Source organism: Camelus ferus, chromosome 1 (assembly GCF_009834535.1).
Source record: "Camelus ferus isolate YT-003-E chromosome 1, BCGSAC_Cfer_1.0, whole genome shotgun sequence".
Classification (NCBI taxonomy): domain Eukaryota; kingdom Metazoa; phylum Chordata; class Mammalia; order Artiodactyla; family Camelidae; genus Camelus; species Camelus ferus.
In genome coordinates, this window is record NC_045696.1 from 91,768,656 (window position 1) to 91,783,231 (window position 14,576).

Genomic DNA, 14,576 nt, shown 5'->3' on the forward strand with positions numbered 1-14,576 from the left:
TGCTGTATCCCTCCCCACCCACCAAGGAGACCCCCCTCTCCAGGCCCAGTGTGCCTGTGACCAAGCTGGCCAGGCCTTCTCTACTCTCAGCCCCTGGGATCTCGAAGGATCACTTCTCTTCTTTACAGTGGAGCCTCTTCTCCTACTAGAGCTTCTCAGCTGAGTGTGGGGGAGGAAGCAATGCCTAATTAATTAGATTTGTCCTAATGTATGAATTATTTCCTCGTCTCTAACTCTTTTCCTACCCCAAACTCAGAAGTTCTGCCAGTTGTTTTCTAGGGCCAGTTCTGGCTTTTCACATCTTCTTTTTCACCTCTTCTGAAGCTACATAGCTTCTATGGTTCACATTTTCCATAATGGTCCCAGTGGCATCATTGGCAGGGGCTCTGCTGTCGGGAGGGGTGGTGAGTGGAAGAAACTGCCTGAGTTTGCAGAACACACTGGTACTGTGGGCGAGTTGGGCTTTGGCCTTTGGGGAGCACATCTGGCAGCCTGGCTGGTTGCTGTCCTTCCACGGCAGTGGTTTGGGACCTTGCTGTGTAGCAGATTCCCAGGCATTGCCCGGTCCTACTGAACCAGAATCTCTGCTGGAGTCATCAAGCATCTCTATTTTAAGCTTTTCCTGAGCCCAGCTTCTTTTTTTGGAAGGACTTTCACATCTCCAACTGCTTAAGGACACCTTTATTTAGAGATCTCATTGGTGCTTCAAATCAAAGATTCAAAAGAAAATTTGCTCAGCTGAGAGACAGTTCACTGAAGGAAAGAAAGTGGAGAGAGGAAAGCCAAATTCAGGCTTGAACTTCAAGGAACGTCTGCTGTCAGGTGATCGAAGGAGGGAAGGGCAAAGAACCAAAGCAGAGACAGGAAAGGGGCAGGATAGCATGTTGCCCCTGAAGCCAAAGGAAAACGAAGTTTTAAGGCAGGCTTAGATAGTAAGGTCAAGGCCTCTGAAAGGTCACTTGTTCTTTAGGATGTCTTTTTACCCTGGCTTTCATATATCCCTCTGGCTCAACATGATGTAAGCCCTGGCTATTTGCTCCCATCCACTTGGTATAGACATTCAGATCCAGTTGAAATGTGCAGAGGGTGAGAGCTGAAGACTTTCATTTTTCTCATGTCTCTTAGGCTTAACTATGCACAAAATCCTTTGATTAATATCAAAACTGTAAATGACCTGACTTGCCCCCACTTCCAACATCTTCTCCATTCAGCAGCCAAAACCATCTTTCACCAGTGTCACTCCTCAGCTTAAATCCCTTCAATGGTTTCTTTTCATTGCACTGAAAATAATACCCAAACTCCTATGGGCCCATGAGGCCCTGCATGACTGGCCCTCACCTACCTCCCTCACACTTGCTAGGACTCCACTATCACTTCTGAGAACTCACCAAGCTCATTCTCTGCTTGTAAAACTCTTCCCTGGTCCTTTGTATGGGAACCTCTCTCTACTTGTCTTCTTTATGTATCATTTTGGAAGTTACTTTTACAACTACCCTTTCCAAAGCAGGTACTCCTTCTATCAGTCTCTACTACAATACCCTTTACTTTAAATTCACTATCACAATCTATAATTATTCTTGTTAGTTCTCTAGTTTTTATCTTTTTAATAGTTTGTCTCTCCCATTAGAATGTAAGCTTCACGAGGACAGGGAAATTTCAGATTCACTGTTGTATCCCCAAGGTACATAGTACCTGGCATTTAGTAAATGCTCAACAAATAATTGTTGACTGAATTACCCAAAGCAAGTCCTTCATTCACTCAACAAATATTTATTGAGGGGATACATGTGCCAGATTCCAAGGATACAACAGAAGACAAGGCAGACAAAAGTCTGAAAGTGGCCTAGGACAAAGAAAAAAGGCAATGCTTATGTCTAGGAGTACTCCTATGATAATCTGATAACTTATTGATCCACAAGCACATTTTAATTTTTATTATGTGACAGACAGCATGTCAGTAAACTTGGTGCCACCAAATGACTAGGTAATACCATGTCTGCTTTTGGATAGACTAAAGTATAGAGAGAAAAGAAGGAAAAAGGGCAAGAGTATGACAGAGAAAAAAAAGCCGGGGTAGAAGGGAGAAGAGGAGGAAGCAGTCCAGTAATATCTCTGTTCTCTGAAAATTTAAAGAAATTATCTTTAACACTTATAATAGAAGGTAAGACTAGAATCATACTAAATTTTTTAAAAACATGGCAAAACACAGTGTGCTATTTCAAAGCAATCAATCTCCCAAGAAAGTTCTATATTTATTCCAATGATATTATTAATCCTTAAAACATTCATGTAACTGCCATCTTTAAATTGCTGCCAGAGATAATTTATTAAGTGTAGAAAAAAAGAAAATATTTTACTTATTTTTAATCCCCAATGATAGTTCCCAGACTGATTTCCCATCATTTTCCCTGAACTTGCTTTCACTGGATCTATTGAGATTGTTTTCAAAATCAAATTCATTCCTAAAGGTCAAAGATTCATCATACTGAGTATATTCTAAAACATGTACACTTAAGCTAATCTTCAGAAAAGAGTTCCAGAAATGCTTGAACAGAGATAGGATCTTCACAATGACCACTATGAAGGAGACAGAATTCATCTGGATAAACAGTTAAGTCTAATTAACCTGACATCACTGGAAATGGGGTATTCTTTTCCTTCTATATACTTAGAGTATATAGCTGATTTTAATCTTTCTGACTCAGGATCATCATTATGGCCATCAGTTATTAACCCATGTTATAAATATAGAGACACTGAAGGTGACTGATGTGTGTAGGGCTGTTTGTCTCTATCTACATTGGGCCAAACTGCAATGCTTTTAAAGTTTTTTGTTTGAGCTTATAGTTTTTCTTTCTTCTTATGCATGGTCAATCTTTCAGTTACCATTCCTTCTTATTAGTAAGCCTGGCTCTTGCAAATGTCCTGCTTATAAAACTGCTGCTTCTAATATGCTATGGGCTTAACAGTGACACAATTGTGAAATGGCAGAGGTAAGAGTGGAATGAAAAGTCACATAACTACAAGGCACATTATCTTTGCAAGAAGCAGGTTATTGGTGTGGCAGGGTGAGGAAGCAATAGTGGGTGGCAATCAGCTCTGTGGTTGTTCATCCTATTCAATCAAAGAGAAGTAAATGTGTATCATCCCAGGAGGGACCAAAGACAAGCCTTGTTTCTCTGTGAACTAGACAGAACTCTGTCTAGCCTGGAGTAGAGACAGATATGACCCAGGGCACAGTGCTGGTGAGAAAGTTTTGAGACAATGAACCTAATTCTAAGCTGCCTGCTACCCACTCCCAGGGCCCTACTCTCAGACTCTTCCTCTGGGAGCAAATAGCTACCCTTAAAAAGAATGAAAACAAGATTATAAATCTAAATTATAAAGCAGCCAAATACTCATAAAATAAATAAAATTTAAAATGATAGTAAGAATGAAAACCAAATAGCCAATCACACCTTCTGTGCACAGAGAATAACACAAGACAGAAATTCTTGCTCTTATGGAACTTGTGTTCTTATGGTATATAATAGTTATATCAATAAATGTAAATCGCATAACATCTTCTATTAAAGACTCCCAGATTTTACAAAAACCAATACAACAAATCCCCCAAATTTGTACTATTTATCAGATATGAATTCAAAACAAAAGGACTCAGAAAGAATGAAAGACATATCAGGCAAATGAAAACAAAAAGAAAGAAAGCAGGGTTGAGATATTAAGTACAGATAAGGTTAATTTAAAGACAAATTAATTAAGCAAAAATATCAGGGTGGGTGTAGGAATATGCTTCTTAGTATCCCTGACATTACTAAGTACCAGAGGTACCTTTGCCTGTGGAGAGCCCTCAATAAGAGGTGTTGATAAATAAAGAGAGAAGAAAAGCAGGAGCTAATAGAAAGAAAATGTAATATAAAAGATGTTTTTCTGTTGGAAAATGATAGAATCTACCAATTATTGGCCATGGTGAAATTCAGTAGTTTTAAGTACCACACATGGTCTTTTTGATTATTTCAATAAAAATCTAACACCAAATGCAACGTGGGTTCCATCTTTACTTCCAATAACTAACTGTGATGTTAAGCAAGTCATTTAACCAATTTGGGCTTCAATTTAATCATTCATGGAATAAGGTGGTGGGATGCAATGACCTTTCAGGTGAAATATAACTTTAATCTGAATGTGACAATGAATATATGTATGTTCATGTATAACTGAAAAATTGTGCTCTACACTGGAAGCTGACACAACATTGAAAACTGACTATAACTCAATAAAATAAAATTTAAAAAATAAAAAAATCTTTAATCCTGTGAGTTCACTGTTATCAAAATATGTAGGATCTTGATGTTTCAAATAAATATATAGAATACTGACTTAAACACAAAGCATATTTGGAAGAAATTATTCTTGACTGTACCTTTCATTTTTCAGTGTTACAACCTCTTCCTTTGTCTGATTCAGAAGAGTTTTGGTTATCTCTAGTTCATTTTCTGCAAAATTAATTCTTCTTTTTAAGTCTTCTTCTCGTCTTTCTTTTGCAGTCAGTTCTTCTTGTAAAGTTTTATATATTTGTTGACAAGTCATTGAAGAGTCCTCTTTTTCTTTAAGCAATCTGGTGTGCCTAAAATGGAATAAGAAAAAAAATCCACCAATATGCATTGAACACTATATTTTTATGTTTATTAAAGATATATAAACATTTCACTTAACTAAAGATTTTAACTCTAACTTAAAAAATTAAGAATGCAAAATAAATGGACAGTTCTGTGGTTTTAAAGTTTTCATATCTAGGCAGGGGCAAAATCAATGAACAGCTTCAATATATTACAATATCAAATTAGGTATTGTATATATAAAGAATACAATATGAAAAGATAAGTACGTTTTAAAGAAAATGTTATTTAAAATATGGTTTCAAATTCAATTACTAAAAATATTAAATAAAAAATTTGCAGTGTATACCGTGACTCAGAAATAATGGATTCAAACTTCAGTTTTCTAAGTTCTCTTTGACACTCATCAGCTTCATTAGATTTATTCCTAAAATAATACAAAAGAGGTTCAAATGTTTCAAAATAGTTAATGAATCTTCTTTCTTTTTTAAAAACATGTTTTTCCTTTATTATTTTTCTTATCTTCATATTCTATTTGTGGTTACCTATACAGATTTCCATGAAATTAGAAATATATAGTCAAAGGGTTTTTGTTTGCCAAAAAATAACCTAAACTGTTTGTCCAACTCTATGTGTTTTTCTATATCATCATTTTATTCAGCCATAAAAAAATTTCTTAGCATCTTCATTTTATTAATTCTTTAAAGAAATCAATATTTAGTTCACTTCCATAATGGCCAAGTAACCTTCTATCAGACCGATGTAAGCTTTAGATAACATTAAAAAAGGAAAGAAAAGAAAAGAAAAACACCTATGTGAAAGTGACCAAAAGCAGGAAGATTCTGGAGGGAAGCTGACACTTAAAAGTGGCAGCCATGGGGTCAGGTGTTTTGTTTTTGTTTTTGTTTTTGTTTTAATGATTTTTAAACTTGAAGGCAGGCCCCAATCTGCAATTTCCATGCAGGAAAACCAAAATTCTGATAGAAAACTGGTAGAAAACTCACGGTTGTTCTAGCTTGAAGAACTACAGGACAGTGTTTATGGACAATCACTACTGCTGGAAAGTGAAGAGTGAACCCTGAACAGGAGCAAGCCAGAGAGAAGGAGTCCCAAATACTGCATATAAACTCTGTCCACATGTCTGGCTGAGCCCTGAACTACATGTGTCCCAGGCAGACTCCAAGCAGCCCAGTTAAGAATAAAAGAACTGAACTGAGATTTGCCCTAGAGACAGTTTGCAGTTTGAGGCTGACCAAATTTATTACCTGCTTACTATTAAAGTAACACCACTCCTACCACCAACTATAGTATTTGGAGAAATAGAATCCAGAATTTCCATAACATAACATTCACAATGTCCAGAATATGATAAAAATTATTCCACATGGAAGACACAGAAAAGCATGGCTTATTCTCAAGAGAAAAGACAATTAATAGGGACTGACTCTGAGATGCCCCAGATTGAAATTAGCAGACAAGGATTTTTGAAGGCACAATTATAACTTTGCTCAAAAACATACAGGAAAATCTACTCTAATTAGTGAAAGGATAATGAATCTCAGCAGAGAAATAGAATCCGTTAAAAAGAACAAAATGGAAATTCTAAAACTGAAATAAACATTCATTTTGATCTTATATGATTGAGTCATAACAATATTCAAAAAGGTAAGATATCAAAAAAGATTAATATTCCAGTTTAAGTTTGTATAGACTGCTCATTAATAGTTCATTATCTGAATGTACCTTAAAATAGCTTTATAAGCTATTTTAATAACAAGTTTATAAATGTACGAAGATATGTTAGATTATTAATAGGGTTGCCCTACCTGCAGAATGACTTTAATTCCTAATAAACAATAATTTATTTATATCATGAACATGCACAACATTCATTTACTTTTAAACCTTTTATTGTGAAATATAAAACTGTAAGCTACAAAAAATTGCATAAACAATTATATAATGAATTATTTTAAGGAGAAAACCCTTGTATCTACCAGCTAGCCTAGGAGCTTCATGCCCCTGGTCCTAGTCATAGCCCTCCCTAAAATGACAATTCCCATGAATTTTATGGTAATCACTTTGATTTTCTTTGGAGTTTTATTGCCCAAGTTTTATCTTTTAACACTGTATTTTAGTTTTACTCTTTCTTTTGTAAAAAATGTTTTCCTTTATTATCCACTTTTTGTAAAATAGCTTCATTTAGGTATTGTACTGACATACAATAAATTACATACAGTTTGACAAATTTGACATGTATATAAGCCCATGAAACCATTACCAGAATCAAGTCACACATGAATTAATACTTAGGGCCTAGATATTGGTCTTTAATACTATTCCCATTCAGAGGAACCAGGACTGCTCAGAGAAATAGCTGATTCCAAGGTTGGGGCTGAGTAGGCATATCTGAAACAGCTCGTTATACCAGAAAGTGCTTATAAAAGACAATGGGATCTTGGTCCAGTGTCACAAGAGCCAGCCTGAAGGGGCCCCCACTGGCTAACCTTAGGACAGTCTGTGTACCTAAATAATAAGTACAGTGATAAATTGTAAACTATCGAAAATAGGGGTTCATGAGTCCATACCAATAATAAATAAATCAATAACAGAAGAAGGGAAGCCCTTACTTAAAGTAGAATGCTGAGGGCTCACTGATACATGGGGAGGGAGTTGGAAAAATCATTATCTAGTGATGACTGTGATAAAGACTGGATAAGCCAAAAATCATTAATGGATGTTACATCTAGGGGTAAATATTGATGAAAAGTAGAGCATTTGCATGTATTTAAAATGTCTCTTATAGACTGTTTACTAGTTGAAAGGGAGCAAAAACCCTCATAATAATACAGTGGAAAAATTAAGCAATACCTTGACCAAGTGACTAAAATTAACATCACCAATGGGGCAAATGGTCGTGTGCCTCCAGGTGTGATGCTCTGAGACGTGCACGTCCTCACCTATGTGGTTGTCCGGCTGAGAGCACATATCCTTAATCCAATCAAGAGGAAACATCAGAAAAATACAAAATAAAAATTGGTTTTAATTTTAAAAAAGTATGCAGGATTCTGCATTCTTCAAAAATGTCTATGTCTTAAAAAGACAAAGACAGACTAGAAATATTTCAGGTTTAAGGAGGCTAAAGAGACATACCAAGAAGGCTGACACTACCTGGACTGTGTGCTAGAGAAGAAAGTGCTATAAAGGCCCATTGACAAAGTCAGAATACGAATGGCAGATTAAAGTCAATGACATTGATTACTCCGCTGGTTATGCAAAGTATCACTGTCCTGAGGAAAGACAGGCTGAAGTATTTAGAAGTAAAAGATCATGTTGTATGTAACTTATCCTCAAATGGTGCAGGAAAAAAATTGTGTGTGGGTTTTGGGGGAAGAGAGAAAAAAAGGGATGGAGGGACAGCGGTTGGGGTGAAGAGAAAACAAATGGGTTAAATGTTAATAATAGGTGAGTGTGGGTAGAGACTACAAGGGTGCTCTTTGTGCTATCATGATGTTTACAACTTTTTGTAAGTTTGAAATTATTTCCAAATAAAATATTAGAAAAGAAAGAATAAGGAAAAGAGTAACATGCCGTTAGAAAAGTGGGCAAAGGTTGTGCTCAGGTGAGTCACAAAGGAAAGAGCCAAATATGCAGGGGTACAATTTTTCATTAATTAAAGGAACAATTTTTTTTTAGTTATAATACCCAGTATAAGTTAGAAAGCGGAGAAATGGGTATTTACAAACGCTGCTAAGATTATAAATCAGTATAATCTTATTGGAGGGTAATGAGTCATTACCCTTTAAAAACCTTAAAAATACGCGTTTCATTCTAGCAAAAATTATCCTAAGGAAATAACTGTGTGAGAATAGAAGGATTTATCTACTCATGTATGACTGAAAAAATTGTGCTTTATACTGGAAATTGACACAACATTGTAAACTGACTATAAATCAATAAAATAAAACTAAAATAAATACATAAATAAATGGGAAAAAAAGAGAAAGATTTATCTATATGAATTTTCAGAGTACCTTACTTATAAAAGAGAAAAATTTGGACATTTTAAAATACAAGGGGTTAGTCAATATGTTATGGTTCATCCACAGATTTGACTACTACATAGTCATTTAATAACTATAAATATATCATGTAATGGCATGGGAAAATATCCAGGATATGTTACTAAGTGAAAATGTTTAAAATATGCATTACTCAGAAAAAGGGAGTATAAGGATATGCTGAAATATAAATATAATGTTCTGTTTTGTGTATTCTTGTAGTTCCCAAGTTTTATACATTTGCATTGAAATCAAACAAAAATGTTCCTTTTAGAAATGCTTTGAGATTCAGCAGCCCCAACCACAACTTTCACTCTATGTTCAGACTCTAACACACTTTTCCAAATCTAGAGGCAGGGACAGGAGAATTCCTTTAAGTGGCTATTTGACCATGTGGACAAGTAATTTTGGCTGCAATTAAAGAAAAAAAAGAAAAAGCCCTAGAGTCTACCATCCCGAGAGCTCCCCTCACCATGGTCAGCTCACACCCCCATGCCTGTTAAGCCACCTTTTCTATGATCTGCCCTTCACTGCCCAATTGTGATCTTCACTTTCATTAGGATGGGGTGAATTGGAAGGAACAGAAAGAATGCCTACATCTCTTTAAACACTGCATTCCTTCTTTTACTCTCAGCAAACAGTGTTAATCCTTTCTCTTGAACTGCTTTGAATAAGCCTTCAGAAAGGCCCCTGCTGCTTCTGCCAATCAAAGCAAAGGAAATAAGATAAAGTAATTGGATATTTTCCTCTAATTTGAAAGGCAAGGGTTGTACCGTTCCATTCCTTTGTATGAAATAGCCATTCTCAAACTGCCTTCTTTGCTGTCCAAAAGGCATCCCAAATCTAACAGATCAAAAGCGTTGTTTTTTATTTCCCTCATATCTGTTTCTTTTACAGAATTTCCACTTCAGTAAATGGCACCAACACATAATGATACTAATAGGTAACACCTTGTACATCTCACACTGCCCTCAAAACAGCCCTTATTCAGCCTTTGTTACAGTTGAGGAAACTGAGAACAGAGAGATAAGTAACACGCTAAGTAGTACTGCTAAGATTTGAACCCTGGCCGTCTGGATCTGGCTTCTAGCTGTTAGTCACCATACACTACTGCCTCTCAACCATCTACATTGGTGTGGAAAAGTCCCAAACCCCATCCTTTATTATTTTCTTTCTTTTCCAGTCTTCCTCCTCTCCAGCCACATCCACTCCATCAGTAAATCCTGTCAGATTGACCCCCAGCATATATTCCTTTCCATCTCCACACTGTAGCCTTACACTAAATCAGTCAGTTTTCACTTGGATGAATGCAATCTCCCACTGAGCCTCCCTGATCACTCTCTACTCCCATTTCATTGCATTCTCCATGTAGTAGCCATACTGACCTTTTTAAACAAACCAGATCAGTTCACTCTCCTGCCCAAAACTCTGACGTCACTAGGGCTGTATTCCTCCTGGCAGCTCCACAGAAGCTGTTTCCTTGCCTTTTCCAGCTTCTAGAGACCACCTGCATTCCTTGGATTGTGGTCCCTTCCTCCATCTTCAAATCACAACACTTCAACCCCCGTTTCCCTCCTCACACCTACTTTTGTGACTCTGACCCTCATGCTTTCACCTTACAAGAACCTTTGCAATTTTACTGGGCCTGCCTGAATAATCCAGGATAATCTCCCCATCTCTAAATCCTTAATTTAATCACATGTGCAAAGTCCCTTTTGCCAAATGGGGCAATGCACACACAGATTTCAGGGATCAGGACATAAAAATCTTTGGGAGTCATTATTCTGTCTACCACAACTGGCCTTCATGTTTCTCTAACCTGTAAAACTCACTCTCAAGAATTTAGGGCCTATCCTTGATCCCTCTGCTTCCAGATGTTAGCTTATTAACACTGTTAGCGCCTTTCTGTTACTTGGATCTTAACTCTAAGGCCATTTGCTCAGGGATGCCACTCAATCAAAAATATACCACTCCTGCCTATCATTCACATTCTTTTATGCCTGTTTTATATTTTTGCAGCACTTAATATTACCTGAAATTACCTAAACAGCTCTACTGTAGCGGTCAATCTTGCTACTGCAATATCTAGTGCCTGTACACAACAGTCATGGCACATAGATTGCCTCTCAATGAGTATTTTGTATTGAATGAGTGAATGAAGGAAACTTAGCCTGTTAAATCTAGGATCACATAAAAAGTGGATCTGTACTCTGACACTGGATTGCCACTAGGCCACCTACTTGCTAGGCAAAAAATTCTCATGAATGACCAGAGAGGAAAGAGGAAAATCAGAACATTGTATCTCAGAAGGCAATAATAATGTTCCAAGGACATCTCAACTGTGTAAAATGCTCCTGAAAGGTCAAGTAAGAGCTTTATAAATTAGAAGTTTATGATGGTCATAGCTGATTATTGCTTACAATTATTAGTTAAATGAGGAAGAGGTGGCTGCTAATAAAACTAAAGTGTAAGTAGGTTACAAAGGTCCCCAAATTAGAAAGTATATTTTATATAGCCACTTCAGATGTATTCACTAGTAACTGATAAATTATAAATTACTTTAAGTGAATTTTGTTCTTGTCATTACATATGTGAAAATGAATACACTCACACTGTAAGCTAGTTAAGCAATATATAGGTATACAGAGTGAAATAAGAGTCTCCACACCCACCCCCCCGACTCTCATGTCCAGAGGAAACTGGTGTAATCCTACCAATCATTTATTCAATGAATTTGAATCTATATATACCTGTGTATACATTCAGATACATTTTTGACATGAATGGAATCATTTTTCTAATCATATTTTTAGTCTCTCAAATTCCTAATAGTTTTTTTGTAACAGCCTGTTCTTTAAGGTTACAATCCTAGACATACTTTGAAGGATATCTTAACTTTCAAAATTTATCTTGATATCTTCTGTTTGCTATTTTTAATTTTCTTGGGTGTTTTCCTGTGTGAGTTCCAAGCCACCTGAAGTAAGTAAGGTTGGGGGAAGGTTTTTCTCACATACCTGGCAATCTTTGGTTGGGTGTTTCATCCTCAGCCTAAGATTCTCTGTTAACATGTCTGCTTTTCCATTTATTGCTGCCCTAGATTGTTTCTGAAGGTTGTGATGAAGGGGCAGGGTATGGTGGGGACACTGGAGGTTTGCTGGGATGTAGGGACCCTGGCCTCTCCTGGGGTTCAGTAGCTGCCAGGCTCCCTAGCTCCAGTCCCCACATGCACTGCTTTATTCTGCAGATGCCTTGCGAATGCTGCTTTAGAAAAGACCTGTTGATTGGTGGGGCAGGGGGTGGTGAGGGGCCAGTGGCTTAAATGTTGCAAATATGATTCCTCACAGTGGACTGCACTGGACCACTTGAATCAGAATCATGTGAGGAGTGCATTAAAAATGCAGATTACTCGGACCCACCTCAACCCAAATGTAAAATCACAATATCTGTGGGAATGGAGCCCAGAAACTGATCCTGGGATTGGGTCTATGGGGGAGGTCATAGCATAATATAAGTTTCAATGAGCTCCTCAAGATTCCTCTGCAGATTGGAGTTTGAGAACCACTGTTTTGAAGGTTTGCCAGATCCCACTCCCTTCTCTTTGTTAACGATTCCAAGAGAGGTCCTGCCTGTCACATGCCCACCGCATAATTGTAATTGGTTTATTCCTTTGTAGAGTTGACTCTATGTATTCTCTTTCAGGAATTTCTAAAAGTTTTTTACCTTCTATAGCAATCTCTCTTGTTAGTCTTATTTACTATGTGTGTGTGTGCGTGTGTGTGTGTGTGTGTGTGTATATGTTATAAAAGTATATTTCCTAACCTACACACACACACACACACACACGCACACACACTTAAAAGTAATAAAGCTGCATTTCACAGCATCCATATTTTTCATTACTTACAGCATCCATATTATGACACAAATACAATTTGTAGAAAATGTCATCACTTTTCAGGGCATCATTTACATGCTACCTCTTTAGCAAATATGACTGGTTACCTTCTAGATATGCACTATAGCTTTCTTCCTAGCCCTCATTATCGTCTTTATCAGAATAAATCCTGCTTGGCGTGAGCTAAATGTGGTAGTCCTGTCCCCCTGGCCAGTAATTCATTTAGGAGAGGTGTGTAAAGGTTCTAGCCAAAGAGATGTAAGGAGGGGGCTGTTTCGTGGCTTCTGGGAAATTTTATCTCACTTCTAAAGAGACACCAGAAAAACAGGCACTTCCTGCCTCTGGGATGGTTACATGCAGATGTAGTACCTGGAACTGCAGCCACCTCATGATCACAAGGGACTTAGCCTTGGGGTGAAGCCAGTGCTGAGGGCAGCAGAATGGAGACAGAAAGAACATCAAGATCCTTGGTAACGTTATTGACTTGCTGGATTGACTAAACCTGAAATCACTGAACTTCTGTTACTTATACCTTAAAGCATCCTAACTGATAAAATGTCTACTCTCAAATACATAGCAAATTTCTTATAAATCTTGGAAAATATTTTCTTACAAATATTGGGAAAAAAAGAAACTCAAGTTCATCCATTTAAAAATTGCCTCTTCCCCTTAAGTAAAAACCCACAAAATTTATATCTAGACATTTAAAAATCTTTAAACAAAACAATTATCTTAAGTTGGATAGGCAAAACTCATTTCTACCCCCAGCTCCAACAAGGATGAGGATTAAAAATTTAAAGAAACTTGGTTTCATAGCACCTTCCAATTTCTGGAAGTAAAAAAAGGTTTGGGTATGTATAATAAATCTCCAATTTACTAAGAAATTGTATGTCAAAAATTTTTTCAGTGAGTTATTTTGACTTCAAAATGGCCCACTTAAGAATTTGGTTTTAACCTATAATAAAATAGTAGGTGTATACTACTGGGGACCTCCTGAGCTCTGAATACCCTGAATAATCCCACTCGGGCTCTGACCATAAATGCCTACCCTACTTAACTTCATGTTAGCAGCGAAGGAAGGTAGACGGAGTAGAGATGGAAGAGATAGGTACAGGTAGCACAGAGAAAGGCCTCAAGCAGTGGGGACCATTTAAGTGGCTCTTTCTTTCATAACTCAAATTTTGTAAAAGTGGATACTCTGTCCATTTTCTAATTTTAAGAAGTTCTCATACAGGTAGGAAGTACCAATTTTATAAACTGAAACAACAGCATCAGCATTTCTGCAACTGTAGAGTGATTTTCCCCAGGTAATTCATTTGATAGACTTCAGTGAGGTGGTATATTTCTCCCTCGAACTCCAGTCTACTCTGACTCTTACCATTTCTCAGCACTCATAAATTATGTTAAAAATATAATCAACAAAAAATACCACAAAGCATGTGTTAATATGAAATGAGCAGGCTCCTGGTACATGAGAATTCTGTGCAAACTTATTCAGTAATACTCAATTTACATCACACCCAATGAGCTTTACTCCTTTTCCTCAGTATGTTTATTTCTGTGGTTAGCATCTCTCCTAATATGCCAGGACTCCACTCTATATGCTGAGTCTTAGTATGTCTACAAACTCCCTTTTAGCTTAGCTGGGTACCAGCCCTACCTCCCTATGCTTGGGCTGTGTCCTCTTCACTTCTTGAGCTCCATGAAGCCAAAGTCACACAGTAACTGTACCCTGCCCAGGCGGCCCTCCACATGAGATATCCATGTGGCCAAAGACCTCCCTGATGTAACTAGAGGATGGGGCCTAATGCTTTTTTTCTGGCAATCCCCATCTTGCTTTTCTTTTTCATGTTTCTTCTCATCAAGAAAGTTGCTTGCTGGGCCTGTGAGTCATCCTAGGACCCCTTGTCCACTCATTCCTTCAACCCCAACCATCATACACAGTTGAACTATTATTTACTGTACTATTGACCACAGTGTTATAAAGCATTAACATTTGGT

General features: G+C 37.2%; 1 protein-coding gene across 2 annotated transcripts in view; it reads right to left on the minus strand.

The window, feature by feature from the left end:
• The window catches only part of LEKR1 (leucine, glutamate and lysine rich 1), a 200,489-nt gene that overhangs the window by 52,832 nt on the left and 133,081 nt on the right, over nucleotides 1-14,576 (minus strand). For both annotated transcript variants that reach the window (XM_014562369.2, XM_032485637.1), the window contains 2 exons: nucleotides 4,969-5,046; nucleotides 4,424-4,627 (listed from right to left, as the gene is read on the minus strand). In XM_014562369.2, the coding sequence (XP_014417855.2) occupies nucleotides 4,424-4,627; nucleotides 4,969-5,046 (282 nt within the window). The remainder of the gene's footprint in view (nucleotides 1-4,423; nucleotides 4,628-4,968; nucleotides 5,047-14,576) is intronic.